This window comes from Sebastes fasciatus, chromosome 4, assembly GCF_043250625.1.
Source record: "Sebastes fasciatus isolate fSebFas1 chromosome 4, fSebFas1.pri, whole genome shotgun sequence".
NCBI lineage: Eukaryota > Metazoa > Chordata > Actinopteri > Perciformes > Sebastidae > Sebastes > Sebastes fasciatus.
The window spans coordinates 6,436,534-6,457,481 of NC_133798.1; the positions used below are offsets into that span (position 1 = coordinate 6,436,534).

The 20,948-nt window shown below is 43.2% G+C and overlaps 1 protein-coding gene across 4 annotated transcripts in view; it reads left to right on the forward strand.

Annotated features, from left to right (window-relative positions):
* The window catches only part of wwp2 (WW domain containing E3 ubiquitin protein ligase 2), a 59,742-nt gene that overhangs the window by 29,411 nt on the left and 9,383 nt on the right, over positions 1-20,948 (forward strand). For 2 of the 4 annotated variants that reach the window (XM_074631681.1, XM_074631682.1), the window contains 8 exons: positions 247-421; positions 10,449-10,503; positions 12,205-12,286; positions 13,820-13,948; positions 15,801-15,879; positions 17,458-17,529; positions 18,310-18,398; positions 20,774-20,933. In XM_074631681.1, coding sequence (XP_074487782.1) covers positions 247-421; positions 10,449-10,503; positions 12,205-12,286; positions 13,820-13,948; positions 15,801-15,879; positions 17,458-17,529; positions 18,310-18,398; positions 20,774-20,933 — 841 coding nt within the window. Of the gene's footprint in view, positions 1-246; positions 422-9,962; positions 10,148-10,448; positions 10,504-12,204; positions 12,287-13,819; positions 13,949-15,800; positions 15,880-17,457; positions 17,530-18,309; positions 18,399-20,773; positions 20,934-20,948 lie in introns of those variants that run through there. The other 2 variants (XM_074631684.1, XM_074631683.1) reach the window with 2 other exon arrangements.

Sequence of the window (20,948 nt, forward strand, 5' to 3'; positions counted from 1 at the left end):
CTTCCCTCCCTTTTCTTTCCTCTTTTCCTCTTCCTCCCTCCCACTCTGTCTGTCCTCCTTTTACTCTTTTCTTTCCTATTCTTGCCTTTGTTTTTTCTTTCCATGTCTCTTTAAATCAGTGCTGTTACTATCAGCAGTGCAGCTTTTTTCGTACAACCACCCACTCTTGAGGTGCTTAATAAAGATGTTGTTGAAAGCCACAGCCCCTCTCATCCCCCCCCCCTCCCTCTCTGTCCCCCCCTCCAGCTGGGAGAAGCGAGTGGACCAGCGGGGCAGGTACTACTACGTGGACCACAACACCAGAACCACCACATGGCAGAGGCCCACGGCCGAGTCTGTGCGCAACTACCAGCAGTGGCAGAGCCAGCGCAGCCAGCTGCAGGGCGCCATGCACCAGTTCAGCCAGCGGTTCCTCTATCAGGTACTCCGGGCCTTCACTGGCCAAGTTTACAAGCACACAGTATGCTAGTACACAGGAGATAATGCACCTCACTAAGGCAAAGGTAACAAAGGATTGCATCATCATCTAAGATGATGTTAAATCATAGCTCATATTTACAATCCTGGCCTGTCTGCAATTTGAAAATAACACGACACATACAGGAGAAGCAAAAGATATGTTTTGGAAAAGTCTTCCTTTTGAGGTAAATTTTTCAAGATCCTCATTCCAGTTTTGTCACTTCTTCTGGCGTCACACATCTTTGCCGGCTTTGAAGTTGGGCTAGAGTTTCTCCTCCTGAGCTCACGTTGGTGAGATTGAAAACATGGTGAAATACTTTTTAATGAAAAATGTCACATAATGGATCTTTGATTACATTTGCACGTCGTCAAGCCCCACAATGCACCTCGGGACTGAACACAATCGGTACATGTTTTGAGTGAGATCAGCGCTGTATGCAACACAGTGCGGTTTACTTGTTGGCTAACAGTCAGGAGACGTCGGCTCTGGGGGGGGGGGATTAAGGATGTTATTTGAGACCTGTTTATAGTATTTTTCCAGTGGAGGTTCGGCCGTGTCTCTGACAGTAACCGTTCCTCTCAGTGAAGCAGCCAAGGTCAGACTGTAGACCAGACAGTAAAGACTTATGGGACTAAAACAACAGAGCTTTCTCAATGGGCCATTAGTAAAACCAGCCTTAAAACTCTTATAGGCTTCTATAAAATACACCCCACCCTGCTCTCTATGTGTGTTTGTGTGCTAGCGCTTCAATTTTTATGAAAGTTTGTGTGTGCATCTGTCTCCGTCTACTTTCTATGGATCTCACTTCGCTTGTCTGTGTTTTCATGAGCCTCATCTGTTTCACTCCATCCATCCTTCTAACCCTCCCATCATCTGTCTGTGCTTTTGTTCATGCATCATCATCCTGTCCCTCCCTTTTAGAACTTGTTTTTCCACTCATTGACGATTCCTCCATTTACACTCTCATCATTCAGTATCTCTGTCTGCCTGTCTGTGGCTGCTGTGGTCAGTATTGACGTTTTGAACAAAGGTTTGAAATGGTTCATTATTCAGTCTCCTCACACAGCTTCATACCATTGAAGTGAGAGTAGGTGAACTTTATTAACCCTCAACAAACATCTGGGCTGCGGTCGAAAAAGTAAATTTTCTCAACGGACTGGAATGACCTGGAAGTATCTCAGTAGCAGCCGTGATAAGAGCTGTTTGAATCCTCTAAATGCTGAGGAAAGGTGCTTCAATGCTTCCTTTATTATCTCCTTTAGCAGAGGATACACTGGAGCATCCTTTACCAAAGGAAAGGAGATAATAACATCCCACAATTCCTTGCGGCCCTAACTTTTAAAGTGACGGGCCTTTAATGAAAACAAACGATATGCCTATCTTGCATAATATTTCCATACAGTCATATACTAATTGGGATTCATGTTGATAAATATGAGGGGCAGTGATAACATTTCGTTTGACTTTATTTCTGTTTATTTTGTAACAAATAAATAAAAAAGAAAAACAAGAATAACAAATAAATTGAGCAGTAGACATATAGCAAACAAATAATCAACATAAATAAATGTTACGTCCAAAAAGGAGAAGGAAGAAATAAACATTTCATTCAACACCTTCACCATAACTTAAAAAATAATATTTATCATATAAACTTTTGTGGTAGCCTGTAGGTTATTCCTGTTTTATTTCAATTCCAACCTTGGTAATGAAGTGATTTTTCTCACCGGTTGTCCACGTGAGGTCAGATAATCCTTTATTATATGTTGATGTAAAGTGTTCCAGCAGCAGAAGTACCTGTGGTATCTCTCTTTCACACACAGCGGCTGAGGCAGTCTCTCACTGAAGGAGATATTTAAAAACGCACAGGGGGGAAGCAGCGCCTTTTGTAGTCCATCTTAGGAACGTTGTAGTTTCACAACGGCAGACCCGCGTCACTAGCATCCGCCGCCGTTGCATCATAATTACGGAGCCTAGTGAATGTGCAGTCGGATTCTCTTAACACCACGGTTGTCTTTTCCTAAGTCCTCCTGAAGTCTCCTTCTCATCTTTCCTTGACATCATGACGTTTTCCAACGAGGTCAAGGAAAATGGTTAGGAAAAGACACCAGGACGTCATTTTTTGACTTTTCGACCGCAGCCCTGGACAGTTAAACATTCAAGCAGCGGAGGAACAGAACTCCTTTGTGAAAAGTTAAACACAAAATGTGAACAGGTGGTGTAGCTGGTAACTTTTACTAATTTATTGTCCACTGGCATGTACAGTAGCTCTTGGCAGGTTATCACATCGGAGCCTGGGAATAGTATTGCTCTGTTTACACCAACATTATTACTGTAACTGAAATAGACTTCTGTTAATGCTGCCCTTTAGCAGGGAAAGTACTGCTCACATCACGTAAGACTCAAATCGCATGAATACGAATGCATCAGTGAAAGTAAGATGTCATTTCCTCTGTTCTAGGGCTGGGTGTCCAACACCAAGTCTTGAAAGTCCCGAAAGCTGACATTAAATGCTTTGTCGGATCCTTCGTCATGTTTCCTTATTCTTTGATCAGATATGTTTTTTATCTGAATCGTAGCGTTGCTAATTTGATTGTACGGTTGCTTGTGTTAAGACAAAATTAAATGCCGTAATGTGTAGCTTTTTGTTCCAGATACTGCTTTTTTCCAGTTCTCCGCCTGTTTTTGGGAGGAGTCCCTGGATCTAAGTTTTGGCACTGCTTGGGAAAAGATACTAAATGCAAGTTCCGGGTACATCCAGTGTATTTAGCAGTGTCAGGATGAAGTCAGGTTCATACTTGCCAACCTTAAGACCTCAAAAGAAGGGAGGATTTCAAAACCAAAGTTCCTCCCCCAGAAAAATTTGAGTAGACTTCTACTTTTACTTTTAATTCTCAGGAAAGAAAACTGAATAATTCGACCCTCTTGCAAGAACTTGTTTGAATCTCTGGCATAAACTAATATTCATCATTTCTTTCTCTTAGTTCTCTCCCCATCTCTCACTCACTGAAGGTCCTTTCAGACACAACCCGACAACAGCACCACTGCGCTCTGAAACCTGTTATTTCCATTTGGCTTGCGTCACCACACGACGGCTTTTTCTGCGTTGAGCAAAGCCCAACTTCGGGCGCTGCACGCTGTGATGTGCTGCAAGCGCAGCTCAAACCGCAATGTGGAGCGAGCATCTTCTCTACCGATAAAACGACATCAGGTGTAGCTGTTTTGTCGACGTAAACAGTAGAGCTTATAGACGTTGTACAGAGCCAGAAGCAGGTTGAGATAACGAAAAGGAAAAAAGGTTGAAACGTTTGTCATAAATCGGGAGAAATACGGGAGAAGTGTGACCCCCGGGAGGAAAGCGGGAGAGGGCGATGAAAAACGGGAGTCTCTGGGGGAAAATCGGGAGGGTTGGCAAGTATGGTCAGGTTTTCATGTCACCAAAGATGACGTCACACACGCCTCCGTACAAGATGGGACAGAATCCTTCAGGTTCGGTGTGGGCTGGAAACTTTGCCTCCTTCCTTCCTCCTCCTCTGCCCTTGTTCCCTCCCTCCCTCCTCTCCTTCAGTGTGTGTGAGAAAAGCCAATAGGCAGGTCTGCCCTCCATGTTGATAGTACTCTGCTCTGCCTTGGAATGCCCACACTGCTGATAGCAGCTACTATTTATGGCCCCAGTGTGTGTGAACAAGGAAACACACACAAAAGAGCTCATAGTCTTAACTGTGAACACAGCCACATGCTCTACTGCCCTGACTGACGCTCTCACTGTGTGTGGACATGCTATAATAAATAATCACTCAAAAAGAATTAGATCATTTCTCACCCTCTCCCTCTTGCCATTACTAATCAGGACATATCAGTTTCACTTTCTGTGGCTGATCAGGATTCTGTATTGTTGTGTGTGTGTGTGTGTGTGTGCGTGCGTGCATGTGTGTGAGTGTGTTTGAGCAGACGGGTTCACGAGGCAGTAATGTCGAGGTCAGGTGCCACATTTCTTTTCTGTAGCACATGACAACCAAAGAGGGACGAGGGGCAAGTCGCTGGACCATGGCTCTGTAACGGGTGTCTGCATGCATATACACACACGCACACACACACATGTTAGTGATTCACCTACTGTATATATCGTAATTTTCTTCTTTAACTTTTTTGAAATTTGTTTTTTTAATGCTAGAATCGATATATTTGCTTAATTTGAGTAAATGCAGAGGTAGAAGGAAGTTGCCGCCTTTATTGTTGTAGTCTGAGTAACGTGACGTCATATCCATTCCGTATCCGTCAGGAAAAGCAGAGCTAGACATCACGGCTAAAGCTGCATGCTAACTCTGTCACGAACATGAAACGTTATCGTATCGCGGTAACGTGCGGTCGAGCCGGCCATCGCTCTCATCTCCGTGGTCAAATGGGCCGACGCTACAACTGTAGAGCACCCATATACTGACATTTATGTTAAATGCATTCAAACGGCTCCGATGGAGCTGACCATGGATGTATAAAGAGAACGGAGCTGACGGGAGAGCTAGAGATGACCTTGGAGAAGTTAGAGGAAGTATACACGTGGGACTACAAATAAGATTGATTGGATTATATTCACCAGAAGTATAAAACATTACATGTCCCTTATTAATTAAAAAGAAAATGCCACTACACTTTATTCTGACTGTATAGTAGACGTAGTCTCCGTGACGTCACCTATCTGTAAAATCTTGCAGATGCCGTTAGGAGCACCGGAGGACACCGAGGAACATGATTTTTTTCAGATTACCAGTCTCATGCACTGCTATCAGGATATAGTGACCGTTTAATAAAAATAACTTTTTTAAATCATTCTTACTCCATTTCTACCCACTGCAGTTTTAATATAATTTAAACTGGTGAGTTATATAAAAATTCACTCCCGTACAGTGCTCATGAACGAGGAAATTAGCTATAGAGACCAAAACCATTTTTATTTTTTTTTGTTGTACCAGGCTGTAAACATGTTTATTTCTGACTCGCTTTTTGGAACCTCAAGTGGCCGTTTGAGGAACTACAGTTTTTGGCACTTCAGCGTTGGCTTCATTTCTCACTGGAGGTTGCCGCTTGGTGCATGCGTTGAAGTTTTTATGCATTAGTTGCACATGAATACTTGTAGATGCACACTTTTTAGCTGGTCCACAGTGTGTACGTGTGTGTGTGTGTGTGTGTGTGTGTGTGTGTGTGTGTGTGTGTGTGTGTGTGCAGAGTAATTGCAGCTCGTTATGAGCCCCAGAGAGAGCAGCCTCGGAGTCATTAACTGCTGTTTCCGGCTCTCCCCTCTCTCTTCCCCCCTTTTTTTTTTTTTTACCTTCACCAGTCTTCTTTTCCTTGACCTCTATACTTTCCTTTAACCCCACCCCCTCCATACATTCTGTCGTCTCTCCAAAATCCCCCCAATCTCCGTTTCCCTCTCAAAAATCCCCCTTTTCTGCATCACACGGAAATGTCTTTTTATCTGGGCTCATTTCGATAATGTCTCCCTCTCTTTTCTATTTCTTTTTTTTCTGTTTTTACCACTCTTCATCCGCTGGCCTCAAATCAGCCTTTCGCTCCCTCCTCTCAACCTTCCCTCGATTGCCTCACCCCCTCCCCCCTCTTCCCTCTCTGACTTTCTGTCCGTTCTCGCTGGAACAAGGACCCTTAACAGCAGCACCTGAATCAGCCCTGTGTTTCATCACTTGCACCGCTGAACAGAAAACTCATAGACGACTGAATGTCACGTTCACTGATGTTTACACACAAGCCGTCAGTGCTCGTGTTTCCATAAAGCACGTTTATAAGTGGTTTATACTATGAAAGGACAATGAACAGAAGTTATTTAAACTGCACTGATGCTGGTTTTGTTAACATAATGTGATGGATAAAAGAAAGAAAAAGTCCTTTGATCCTATGAGTGTGATTTACTTGGTTTTACCTTTTACGTTAAAATTGAAGGACTATGTCGTTCTGGGCAGATAATTTTCCTTTGCACATTAGAATCTTACATTTTAAATACGTATTTTTGGCATCATTGGGCAAAAACTCCATAATAACCTTTCAGCATATTGTAATTCAAGTGTTCTGAGAGAAAAATAGACTTCTGCACCTCCTCATGGCTCTGTTTTCAGGCTTTAAGAAATCTAGCCCGTGACGGGAGACTTCATAGAGAACGTATTGGCTGTGTTCCAGCTGCTGGGCGGAGAAATAGGCATTACAGTAACAGAATATTGATTCATATTTGATCAGCGCTGCCTAGTTTGCGAGCCGGCTCTCATAAAGTCTCATATAGTCGCTTAATCAATTAGTTGATTGACAGAAAATTCATTGCTGATTATTTTGATTAATACCAAGCATTCCCTGGTTCCAGCTGTGAGGTTTTGCTGCTTTTCTTTGTGGTCAAATGAGTATATTTTGGTTGATTGGACAAAACTTGGCTGCACGGTGGTGCAGTGGTTAGCACTGGCGCCTCACAGCTAGAGGGTTGCAGGTTCGAATCCGGCTTGGGACCCTTCTGTGTGGAGTTTGCATGTTCTCCCCGTGTTAGCGTGGGTTTTCTCCGGGTACTCCGGTTTCCTCCCACAGTCCAAAGACATGCAGGTTAGGTTAATTGTTGACTCTAAATTGCCCGTAGGTGTGAATGTGAGCGTGAATGGTTGTCTGTCTCTATGTGTCAGCCCTGCGATGGACTGGCGACCTGTCCAGGGTGTACCCTGCCTTCGCCCAATGTCGGCTGGGATCGGCTCCAGCCCCCCCGCGACCCCTAACGGGATAAGCGGTTGCAGATGGATGGATGGATGGACAAAACTTTCTTGTGATATGTAAAAAAATTCCACTATTTTTGTACATTTATAAAGCAGACAATTAATCAGTCAAGAAAATAATTGGCAGATTTACCGGTAATGAAAAAAACGTGAAATGTAGTTAAAAGCTCTGGAAAAAAAAAAAAATCTTAAAGGGGACATATCATGAAAAACTCACTCTTTCAGTGCTTGTGCACATATATTTGGGTATCTTCACAAACTGTGAAATAAGACAACCCAGTGAGTTTCTTGTGGGCTGTCTAGATCATGTGATTCAACAAGCCATTCAGATGTTTCTCCCCTTCCTATGTCACATGCAGCACCATATTTTTCTCACAAGCCATTCAGATCAGACTGGGCTTTTTCAGGAGGGGCTCTTAAAGAGACAGGCGCTAAAACGGAGCGTTTCAGACAGAGGGTGAATACAGGTATATTCACACAGACAGTATGAGAAAAAATAACTTGTTTTTAACAATAAAGCATGTAAACATGTTCTAGTAGAAATCCCAAATACAAGTTTGAACCTGAAAATGAGCATGATGTGTCCCCTTTAAGTGGACCTTTGAGTTGAGATATTTTGTTGCACAATGGTAAAATTGTCTTCAAAAACAGCTCTGTCTGCACCAGGTCAAATTTAGTGGCTGATCTGCAGTTAATACCTCCTCTGTTTACATTATTTTATCTCAATGTCAAAATGAATTGAGAGAGCAAAGAAAAAGGATGCAAATATTCACCAGTAAAAATATTTCTCTCTGCGTAGTGCAACTGTGGCGATTATAGATACACACACTGTTGTCTGAAAACTGGGTGAGTGAGCATCTTAACATAAGAGTCAACATAAGTTTGAAACTTATTCATTAACGTATGGCTGATGAACTCACTGACCTCTGTAGATGTGAAAAGTTGTCTTTGCAACAGCAATGTGACTTCAGTTTTCACAGTTGTGTATATATATGATTAGTTTTACTAATAGGTCTTCATATCTTCTGAAGCCACATCGGTGGTAAAAGTGTTTGAATGTGTTAAAAGCGACTAGCTTGAAATCGCCATTTTCACCTGCGGTGCCTGGCCTCGAAACGGGGCCTTTATGGCGTATTCCTTCCAGATCCATAACACTCAGCCATTATTTCACACGTTTCTGCCAACATGCTGCTTTTCCCTCTCTTCCTCTCCCTCCCTTGTTTTCTCAGCCTCTCTTTCTTTTCCTCCCCTCCAACCTCACTCTGTCTGGAAGCTGCTGAGGAGCTGAATGGTCAGAGCCAGGATGAAGTCATCATGTCTTTATATCATTATATTCTCCTTTTACCTTTTTTAGTCACAGAAAAACCCATAAGGGTGGGGCGCCGGGGCATAGATTGGCTGTCGATGGGAGCGACACACATACCCGCACACACACACACACACACACACACACACACACACCCTTTAACCCTGTTATGTGCCCACGATCACTCCTCCGGCAGGCCCCGTCCTTTCCATCCCGACTCTCTCAGAGTTTCCATGACAGAGACACTTTAAATGGGCACAGTCACATTTCTTTTTGGGAAATGCTGCGTAAAGTGACGTTGACATTTGGTGCATAATACTCTACTTTATGGCTTCTCAGGAAATAATCATCACTTTTGTGGTGCAACATGTCTCAGTGAAGAAGAAAAAAAAACCTTTAAAGGTCCACCAGCTTTCATTTGGAAAACGGTGGTTTTTGGTGGTTTTTTTCACCTCAGTGTAGTAAATAAAGGACAACAAGCGCTACCTGTGCTGCCAAAAACCAGCCGTTAAATAGAAGGTGGAGCCCCCGAAATTAACTTGTCCCACATTTTCTGAACGTGTAATTGATTTTCTTTGTCCATATTGAGGGTTGTTTGGCTTCTTACGATCACCGAATAGAACAGAACCACTGTGACATGTTGTCATTGGAGGGGGCCTGTGCTCTGCCTGGTGGGACAGTTAATGATTTAGCAGTTGTTTGCAACACACCTACACCAGCCTGTTTAAACATCTTAAGCATGAAAAGGCCAACAGCGGCCACTAATTCCTAACAAGCGTCTTTTCAGTTACTTTTCCACTCAAGCTAATATATTCATGTGAGTTTGTGTGTGTGTATTCCAACATAAGAACGTACACATTGACTGACTGTTTGCCACAGACAAACTTTCCACACTGTGGCTCACACACACACACACACACACACGCACACGCACACGCACACACGCACACGCACACGCACACGCACACGCACACGCACACACACACACTTTTTTTCAGCATGTGTTGGTGTATATGAGTGCAGGCTGAGTAAACCCCACAGTGGTTTCCAGGCCCAGGGTGAATAAAGGTGCCTTTTGTCAGGCCTGGGGTGGGTTGGGGCGGCCGGTGAGGAGGCGGGTGGGGGGGAAGACGGGGGGGTGGGTGTCCAGTCTGGAACAAGCATGAATGTTCCCTCAGTTCCCTCAGACATCGCACCTCCCTGCCTACTTTCACAGCAGCACAAGAAGAGAGCAAGAGAAAAAGAGAAGGAGGAGGAGGACCTCAGGGTGGAGTAGGGAGCGGTGCCAGGGTGGAGGAGGAGGAGGTGGGGTGTGTTTGAGGAGGTGAGCGGGAAGCCGGGGGGTGGGGCTTGCATCCAGCCAGTGAGCTCATTGGAACAGCATTGTTGTTTTATCCTCCTACCGAGCGTGTAGTTTTTGGAAGGCATACGAGCCGCCCGCCAGCCAGCTCCCTCAGTTGCCCCTCACCGCTGCAGCAGAGAGGAGGCACCCCCACCCACTTAACACCTACACATACACACACACAGCCAGCCTGACTTACACGCAGGTATCATCCCTGGTTTTCGTGAGTTAGCGAGGTCAAGCGTTGACTTGATTGTCTAAGTTTGGGACGGCATTACTGAGTGAGTCTTACTGGCGTTTTTATCATTTTTTCTTTTTTTTCTTACTCGTCTGAACTTTTGTTGGTTTGCCCTTCTTTCTGTATTTTTTTGGGTAGTTTTTTCCCAACTTTTTCCTCCTCCTCCTCCTCCACCACATGCGGCGGTGAGAAACCGAGTGGACTGATTCGTTGATGTACTACGAGGACAAACGCTGAGAGAAAGCAGGAGGAGAAAAGCAGCGCGGAGAGGTGGAAGAAGAGAGGACGGAGACAGAAAGGTGTCCTAACTGGATTTGTTTTGTCTCTCTCTGTTTCTCCCTCAGCCGTCCGGTGCTCCGGTGGAAAATGATCCTCTGGGCTCGCTGCCTCCTGGATGGGGTAAGTTTAGCCTCACACTCTCCTTGTACAGACAGAGTTACTCTCAGTGAGCGGTGCTGAACTGTTATAAAATGGTCTCGAGGTTTGGCTTCTGTCTGTCTGACTGAATCAAAATCTGAAATCCTCATCCAGTTTTGTGTTTTTGACAAAACTTGCCAGTAGTCAACAGTGAAGCAATGCAATTGGTCGAGATATAAACAGTGGGTTTTTATTGATTTAGTCAGCTTAAGTTATTCAAACCTGCTTGTGCTTTTCATTGAGGGAGTGAGGTTTGGGTGAAGTATTGCAAAATGTTTCTCTTCTCCACAGAACTCTAAGCACATCTTTGATGATTTTGAAGCCTTTATGCAACAATCAGAAACGATGCTGGTTCTGTGGCTTTTATTACTTATTTGAGCTTCTTCCTCGTATTCCCCATTGAGCGGATCAGTCGCTTGATCAATTGATTGATTTATGTCTCTGCATCCATTGTTTTAAAAATCTGGATGAAATGCCTCTTGGTTTCTTTTCCTGCTCATGTTATACCAATTCATCAGCGTACGCGCTCCCTTTACTCTTTAAGTCCACAAATTACAGAGGCCGCATTATTGATGGGGCCTCTTCATCATCCAACATTTTCCCAAATGAGTAATGTAATCGGATCCACGCAGCGTCATGTCACACACATTCATTCATAAAGGAACGCCGCTGGCAGCTCCCACCGACATTTTCGCCGACTTCATCACACGGCCATGTTCGCTCCAAAAAAAAACAAAAAACAGCGCTCCCTTCCCCATGATGCCTTTTCAACATGTTGCGGGTACCTCAAGATGAAAACCTCAATTATATCGCTGGCTCAGATTCGCTTCTCTGGCACGGCTCCTTTTTCATCTGCGGTCGTTTCCCTCGCTTTTTTAGTTTTTTTTTGTTGATTTTGTTTTTAAGGCTCAGATTCAAAAAAAGAAAGATGGGAGAAAAGAGGGAAAGATGGAAGAGAAGCATTAGAGACAGTGGCGAATGAAAGAAACTAGAAGGAAGGGGGGGGCGGTGGGGGGGGAGGGGTTCAAACTGGATAGTAAAGTGGGGGGTGGAGTGAGTCAAGGAGAAAGCTAGTAAGAGTTGCAATGTGAGCACTACTGTTTCTGGGCCCTCCACACACTCCTGTTAATGAGAAAAAGATGTCAGGGCGATGGAGGGAGGAGGATGGGGCACCAGCTACTCTCTCATGAGACCAGTGGCCTACCGTACACACACACACACACACACACACACACACACACACACTTCCATAAATGTTATGCTGTGTTTAAGGTGCTTCCAATATAGTTGTTCAACTATTTCTTACCTTTTTCACCCTTGGCTCCATGTTTAATATTTGCTCCTGGTCACTTTGACGTTCAAACACTCCCACTACGACCTTAATGCCACACACACACACACACACACACACACACACACACACTTAGGTTTACCCCGGTGAGGTATTCAAATCAAGCCTTGGTGAAATATCACATGGGCTCGCTGGTTTTCTATCGTGGTGGTGAGATATTTATTTTTCTCTTCATCCCAAAAGAGAGAGCGAGCCCAGTCAGAGACACCCAGGTGATCCCTCTGATCTCCGTCTCATTATTGCGGAGTTTATATCTCAAGTTATATGAAAAATCCTCCAATTTTATCACAAATTGTTTTTCAGCGTTGTCGTGTTCTGTTTTGTATCCACAGAGAAACGTCAGGACAATGGCCGAATTTACTTTGTCAACCACAACACACGGACGACACAGTGGGACGATCCTCGGACCCAAGGGTGAGGCTAGAAAAAGCACTAATATGTGTGTGTCTTAGCGTGTGTGTGTGTGTGTGCGCGCGTGTGCGTGCATGTGTTTGCCAGCTTTTTAGATGGTATGTCGCTTTGGGTGTTTGCTCGTACTGAAGAAGATATAATTACATTTAACACAGTTCAGTGTGACGACAGAGGGAGTCGTCTACATCATGATTTGTACATGTTTGTCACTGATCAGGGGTGAATATTATGGAACTCAAAAGAAATTTGACAAATTCTCTGAAGCAGTCTGGAGGAATTTAAAAATTAGGGAAATTTATTTTACAAAATCCTGAAAAACATCATTAGTGAAAGAAATTGTGGAAGCTTTTTTGGGCTCCAGGCTGATAATCCTACGATATATCTGCTGCTTATTTGATCATTTTTTTCTGGCATCACTCGCTATTTCTTTGACATTTTGAACACTTCCTCTGACCTGAATTGTTTTCCTCTCACCTCACTCCATTCTAATTGAACGTCTAAACTCTCTTCAAGTAAATTTCACACATTACAGATTTGAATCCTCAGTCCTTTTCTGTTGTCAGGCTCTTGAACGTCTTCTTCTGTATATGACATGATAAGGGGCGAGCTTGGAGATTACTAGCCACTAGTTTGTGCCTCTCATCTGTTAACATTACATTCAGGTCACAGAGCGAGAAGCATAGCAACCTTTGATAAGCCCACTTACACTTACTGCTGTTTTGAAGGTATTTCCAGAAACTTTTCTTATCATCTGAATAGGAAAAAAAAAGATTTTTAAGCAGTTTCCAAACAAAGATGGTAGCCAAAAATTAGATTCATCCTCGCCTAATTTGAACGGTGTGACAATATGTAAACATTTTGTTATCAGTTATAGTTCATTATATTGATGTTCATGCTCATCAAAATAACACCTTCATGTTTTTCTTGTGTCGTACAAAATGAGCAAGGACATACAGTATGTCTCTACTGGCTACCTTGATAGAAAACAGAAAGAAATCTGTTTTTAATACGCAGCAGAGTGAATATTTTTTCGTCCAGATGATTGGAAGAGTTTTTGGAAATACCTTCAGAACAGTAAATGAAGAAAGATCGCTGGGTCTTTCTTTTTCTGACAAACTGATGGTTAGCTCTGTGATTCAAACGTAATACACGAGAGACACACACTGCGGCTGGGGTGGAACGAGGAATTCTTGACCACATTAAAATTATTGCTCCGAGTCACTAGTCTTTATAATAAGATAACATTTTATATGGGCCTCTCCTGCTGTGGGCCCCACTGGTGAAGGCTCTCTAGACTTTGTTCTGAGTTCATCTCCAAAGGGTTGGAAGCAGTCTGAATAAGTCCAACATGCCTTTTCTCAGAGGAGATAAACTCCCACCTGAGCACACGGCTGTGAGTTTTGTACCAGCGCAGGGGTTTTTGTTTCAGCGTCCAGGGCTTTAGATCCACAGGTTGGCGGGGAGGTTTGTTAGTTTCATCCCCAGGACGGGGCCCTTCCAGCTGGGACCGTGCTCACTGCCCTCTCCCTGTTGCAGGATGATCAAGGAGCACCCCCTGCCCCCGGGCTGGGAGATGAAGTACACCGCAGAGGGAGTCCGATATTTTGTGGACCACAACTCGCGCAGCACCACCTTTAAAGACCCCCGACCTGGGTTTGAGTCAGGGTAAATATTCTCTCAGCCCTTCCTCCCAAACCTGCTTTTTAAAAAAAATCTTAAAAAAAAAATCTAAGTATGTCACAGGCCGAGGCAAAGACATTCTGAGGAAACGATCTCTGTCATTCAGTTCACAGATCTGAAGTGAACTAAATCAACTTCTTTTTTAAATTATTGCACAATGATTTTGCCTAGGTCTGACATAACTGCATTGCAAATATCAATTTAAACAACCTTCGTTTTGTGAAAACCTTAAAAGATCATGAAAAAGGTCAAAACTGTATCTTAATCTAAACTACATCATCCTTTTATTTTTTATCTACATCTTTATTGAGCCCATGTTTTATCCATTGCCTTTCATTTCTATTGTTAAGTATTTCTTTGGGCCAGACAGGATCAACTTAGGCCTCACCGATATTTTAACAAGTCATATTTTATCACAGCAACATGTTCATTCTAGTGCACGCACACACACGCACACGCACACGCACACGCACACGCACACGCACACGCACACGCACACACACACACACACACACACACACACACACACACACACACACACACACCTCTCCCCCTCAGCCTGTGGATGTTTGCCTTGCCTTGAAGCAGTCTCAAAGCTCACCGCAAAAAGTCAGGAGAATGTGCAGATGTGTGACAACAGATCCACTGCAAACTGCACTGGCATGTGTGTGGGTGTGCGTGCGCACTGGTGTTTGTGTCTTTTTGTGTTTATGTTCGGCATACGAGTGTGTATTAGCTTGTGGTGTGTGTGTATGTGTGTGTGTGTGTGCGTGCGCGCGCATCTGCAAGCTGCTTTTCATGCTGATATTTGAACGTATTTTTAGTGGAGCGGTTCTGGAGGGCTTCTGAAAGAGTCTTTACTTTTTTTTTTTACACTGTATCCTGCAAGAGAGTGTGTGTGTGTGTGTGTGTGTGTGTGTGTGTGTGTGTGTGTGTGTGTGTGTGTGTGTGTGTGTGTGTGTGTGTGTGTGTGTGTGTGTGTGTGTGTGTGTGTGTGTGTGTGTGTGTGTGTGTGTGTGTGTGTGTGTGTGTGTGTGTGTGTGTGTGTGTGTGTGTGTGTGTGTGTGTGTGTGTGTGTGTGTGTGTGTGTGTGTGTGTGTGTGTGTGTGTGTGTGTGTGTGTGTGTGTGTGTGTGTGTGTGTGTGTGTGTGTGTGTGTGTGTGTGTGTGTGTGTGTGTGTGTGTGTGTGTGTGTGTGTGTGTGTGTGTGTGTGTGTGTGTCCGTCCGTGGCCAGCGCTCTGCCGCTGCGGTCTCTATTTCCTAACCCAAACCGAGATGTGCCCGGCAGCTCGGCGAGCACAAACCCGACGCATTAGAGGCCTCCTTCTTCTTCTTCTTCTTCTCTCCCCCCCATTTCACCCTCTCTCCTCCTCCCATCCTCCCATTATCTTTCAAAACTCTCTCTTTCTCTCTGCGTCTCAGCCTCTCGGGTGCTGACAAGGCACATATCGAGCGTGTGTGTGCAGTGGGTTGGTGGAGCTTATACTAACACAGCTGCAGGCCCAGACTCACCTCTGCCTTTGAGACCCAGACACGCCGAGTCGTTATTTAGAACAGAATGGCTGGTGTGAATTTAATATTTACTTTGAGTCTCTCTGGCCTGCAACCTGGAACACAAGGGCTTTTTAAAGGAGGCATCATGTTTCTGTCAATCAGCTGAAGAGTTAAAGTAAAGAGGTGAAAACATAAAACACAGAGGCCGTCAGTTTGTTTGTTTTACATTATTAACTCTGGAATTATTACATCAGGATTCTCTCCATAGATTTCGCTTAAACAGTGTAAAATTGACTGAGTTCCTCTCTTCTCTCTTTCTCTTTGTGTGTGTGCGTGTGCGCAGGTCACGGCAGGGCGGTTCACCCGGTGCTTACGACCGCAGCTTCAGGTGGAAGTACCACCAGTTCCGTTTCCTGTGCCATGTAAGTTTTAACCGGAGTCTGAAGCCACAACAAAACTCTCCCTGTCCACAGTCCTCGCCTTGATCTGTGTGTTGGTGTATATTTTCACACTTACCTGTAGTGGTATCTATCTAGCCATGTAGACAGTTTTGTCTGTATTTGTCCAGATTTAGTTATATCTATCTCTAAGATTTTCACCTCCACCCCAATAGTGGAAGTGAATGCGATTCTATGTGTCCTCATTGATCTAGATCAGGGGTTCTCAAACTTTTTGGGGCCAGGGACCCCTTACAGAGGAGAACATTTCCCAGGGACCCGGTCATAATCGTAACACCGATTAAGCATAACGCTTACTACCATTTTTACTCTTAGATGCCATTGGAACTATTTGTATTATAAAACTTTTCGACCTAAGTACTTCTGACTTGTTTCATAGTGATAAAGAGAAACACATTTCCTTTTGAATCTTGTTAAAATAAGAGAATCCTTTATTAGTCCCACAGCGGGGAAATTTGCAATGTTACTGAATGTTAATACCACTTAGCCTACATACTTTATAACCTCTAAAGCCCCAGGGTGCTGGAAGGTGTGGTTCGCCTAGACAGACATACCCAAAATAAATCAAGAATAGCTCCACAACTACCAGGTCTATATGCATGATCTTGGTCTCTATGGATAGGTATGACCTCAGATATTGCATCCCCAGTGTCAGTAACATTGTGACTTTTCTTCTACAAAGGTTTTAGTAAGGATAGGAGCAGGAGGACTCTCCATTTGGCCACTTGGATACCCAAATTGTGCCAAATGGGTTTTCTACCTCTTGAAAGGGAATCTGGCTCTAAAATCCTACTGATATCCACTACAGGAGGCTACGTGCACACAATGGAGCCTTTGGCCATGACATTTACCCTGTGCATCATCACATTCTACCATTGTGCTCAGTATAAAATCAATAAAAAACAACTACATTGTATAATTTTGACTCCAAATGGAGTAGTTTTATTATGATAATGAAATATGATCAAGTAAAACTTAGATAATAACAAATAAGATCAATAACAATGTAAATAAGATAACAAAAAAGAATCCAAAGTCAAGTATGTAATATTACTATTATAAAGTATAAATAACATTTCTTGTGCGTTGATTTTGTAACTAAAATATTGAAATCATTACCAAACAAACATTGTTTGGAACAAAATCTGCCGGGCTAGATACCACTACAGGAATATCAAACCAGTTTGGGTTTTGAAGAGCCGAATTCTTAAAGCTGCATATGTATTTTCATAATAATAAAGAACTGCATTATATTCATCATTATCAGCGGTGGACCAAACCGGGACAGGACCACTGCTGAATACATCGCTGTAACACAAGTACTCACCCATGTTCAGCAAGGGTTCCAAACTAAATCAGGGTTAAAGTTAGAGGTGAGAGTTAATAGAGTAGTAGTAGTAACCAGCAGCTGTCAATGTCTTAAAAGGCTTTTCAGAAAGTTTAAAAAAAAAAAATGAAATGTTAAACAGGTTGGTGTCACTTTTAACTCTGCACTAATTCTAACTTCTTGATTTCGTTTTTTTCTATTTTGTCTCTGTCCAGTCCAATGCCTTGCCCAGCCATGTAAAGATCTCCGTGTCCAGACAGACACTGTTTGAGGATTCGTTCCAGCAGGTCAGAGACGAACCAAACGCACATCTGTTCTACACTTAAATATAACTACATTAACGTCATCTTGTGTTTAGTTAGTAATTAATTCCAATTTTTTATCTGCATGTAATCCCAGTGTTGTTCATCAGCCTGTTTTGACTAAAGTATCTATAACCTGGGCTCAGATGAGTCCAGACTAGGGCTGTGTATTGGCAAGAATCTGACGATACGATACATATCACGATACAGGGTTTACGATTCAATATATTGAGATAAATTGCGATATTGTAAGCAAGGTGATATATTGCGATTTTTTTTTAATCTACTTTTAGGGAAACTGTCATAGTATAAAGAACACACCATCATATGCATAACATCTGAGTGATAAAAAGTTGACTCTTTCATGCAATCAGGACAGCGGGATCTGCATTTGCATTTATCACAGTTCCTGTAACATCCAACATCATAGCACTACGTTGAGAGGACACATACACTGAGAGGGCACATCTCTTTGCAAATGAAATAAAGTATTGACTGAGTTCATACTTACATTAGAAAAACAAATATGCATACATCTCATAAGCATCTAACACATACAACGTAGAGGATGAATACACACAGCATTCATTTCAGACTTCACACGAGAATAACTAAATCATCATTCACGTTAGGACAATTAAAGGTTTAAATAAATTGTTATTCCACTTTTTGTACTTGACTCCAGTTTTCCATCAATCTCAAAAATGTTGCCCGTTTAAAAAGTGTTTGTCTATTTGTTAATAATATATGATGTTCCGTCACCAGATCATGAATGTGAAGCCATACGACCTTCGCCGCAGACTCTACATCATCATGAGAGGAGAGGAGGGGCTGGACTACGGTGGCATCGCCAGGTGAGAGCAACGACAAGACAACCGTGACCTTTCTTCTTCTCACATTCTGTCATTTTGTGTGTGTGGTACTACAGGGGTTTTATTTTGTTATTTAACCCATTGATTTTTAATGTTGGTGACGGTGATGGCGTGTTTCCTATTCCTGCCCACTTCTCGATCTCTGCACCAGCTTCCTCCTCCTCCACTGGAACCAGCTTTGACGTTGGTGTTAACTGCAGTTAACAAGCAGGATTGAAACTATTTTAAAAGATCATAAAGAGGCAATGGGCATCACAGGGTTAATAACTCAAGGTGTTTCCATTCTCTGTAAATCCTTATTGTTACATGACATGTTGTTTTGGTGTGTCAGAGATTTGAGGAAATTCTCACCTCCTACCCTCTCGCAACATTTCTGTCCTCCTTCCCTTCCCCCATCCTTCCATCCCTCCATCACATGTATCCATCCTGCCCCCTGCGTCCACTGTGTTCCAGGTCTTACTCTCCGTATATGTTGTTATTTTTCTGTTGGGGGAGGGTGTTCTCATTTTTTTTTTCTGTTTGGTTTTGCATTGTGTCTCTGTCTCCGGTGTCACGTCAGTGGTTTTACCCTATGGTAGGTGACATCATGCTGTTCTACCACAGGGTAGAACCACGGACGGGATGTTGTGAGGTGTCTGCGTCCATCCGTCCGTCAGTCCATATCCCCCTCCCATAAACCCCAAGGGGGGAGCGCAGGGGCCGTGGGAGCGCTAGGTTCTGGTGCTGCAGCTGGTGGTGGTGGCGCTGCTAGTGGGCCCTCATTCTCTCTAACATGCATCCTTCCACAGTCTCTTTGTGTCTGTTTTAGTCTACCCTGTTGTATATATCCTTCATGTTATATGTGTTGTCTCCAAGCTTATACTACTTTTGAATGTTCAATTAGTTTTTTGTTTTTTTTCGATTTCATCTTAGTTTAGTTTCAGTTTCAGAAGGTTCAGGTTTAGTTTTACTTTTTATATATTTAGTTTGTTTTTGTCAGGGCCTGCTGTAATGTCTCAGAAGACTGTAGCTACATATACATGCAAAATACATGGTTGGAGAACTGTGTATGAATGGCCATAATGTTTGTTTAACGACACAGCACCATCTCCTTGAACGTCGGGTCTATTCGATTCCTGTGGTTAAGTGTCACGAGAGTTGACGGAAATTCATGCTGTCTCATTTTTTAAAGCTAAAAAAAACTAAGACTGAAATAATTTTACTTTCAGTTTTAGTTTACTATAATGACCCTGGTTGTCTCTCCATGTAATTTATGTGTCAAATTTGGATTGTAGTGGGCACCCCGATAGCTGAGTTGGTAGAGCGGGCGCCCACATAACAAGACTTGAGTCCTAACCGCAGCGGCCCGGGTTCGAATCCGACCTGCGGCCATTTCTGGATGTGGCCCCCTCTCTCTCCCCCTTTCTAAAAAAACTGTCCACTACCTATCAATAAAGGCTTGAAAATGCCAAAAAAAAGTACAGATGGAACATGATACAGCGTGCGTATGCGTCATTTTGCATGCGTAACTGTCTGAGAGCATCAATAAGAGATATTGATAGCCACAGAGGCATGAGATGCCAAGGAATCAGACAACTAGGATCCGATTCTCTATTTCCATCTCTAGCATTTTCCCTGTCTGCCAAAGTGGCGGATGGCCTGACGATTTTATCAGTCACTGCTAACAACTTACCCGCACTTGGCGGGTGGCGGGTGCTGATTTCAGACCCTGAACCTACCTGAAACTTACAGACTTAGTACAGTATCGTGATGTAATGAAACATATCTTCAAGTCTTCCTCTATAAATTCTGTTCATTCCACTCATCCTAAAATCCTACTGTATGTCAAAGGATTATTGGATCATTGTTCAGCTCAGACCTACAGTAGGTCCTGGGAAAAATAAAACCTGGAAAAATCCCTGGAAAAATCCTGAACCTGCCAGTCAGACGACTTAGGCTAAGATTGATTTACTACATTTCTCATACATGCAATTTGTCATTCCTGTGAAGAGGTAGAATTACTGTGCTTCAGTTGTGAATTTTGTTGTTTAGTTTTTAATTATGTTCTATAAACTGTGCTTATAGATCATGTTCTGTTCTTGGATTAAATGTACTGTGATTATTGTTCTAAGATGTTTTCTTTTCTCCGTATCGTCTGTTCTTGTTCCTGGACCATGAAATGTGTTTTATTTGCTTGTTGTCTGAGCTCACAGTGATGGTCTTTATAGGAAAATTGATAGTTCTGACATGTTAAATTACAGAATCATCCAACATTATAATATTATATATGAATTGCTGACATGGTAATACTAGTAAATAGATCCCCGCTGTCATCTCTCAGCCTCTCATATCTCCTGTAATGTCCTCTTGCTCTGCAGGGAATGGTTCTTCCTGCTGTCGCACGAGGTGCTGAACCCCATGTACTGTTTGTTTGAGTACGCCGGCAAGAACAACTACTGTCTGCAGATCAACCCGGCCTCCTCCATCAACCCCGACCACCTCACGTACTTCCGCTTCATTGGACGCTTCATCGCCATGGTGAGTTTTCGCTTT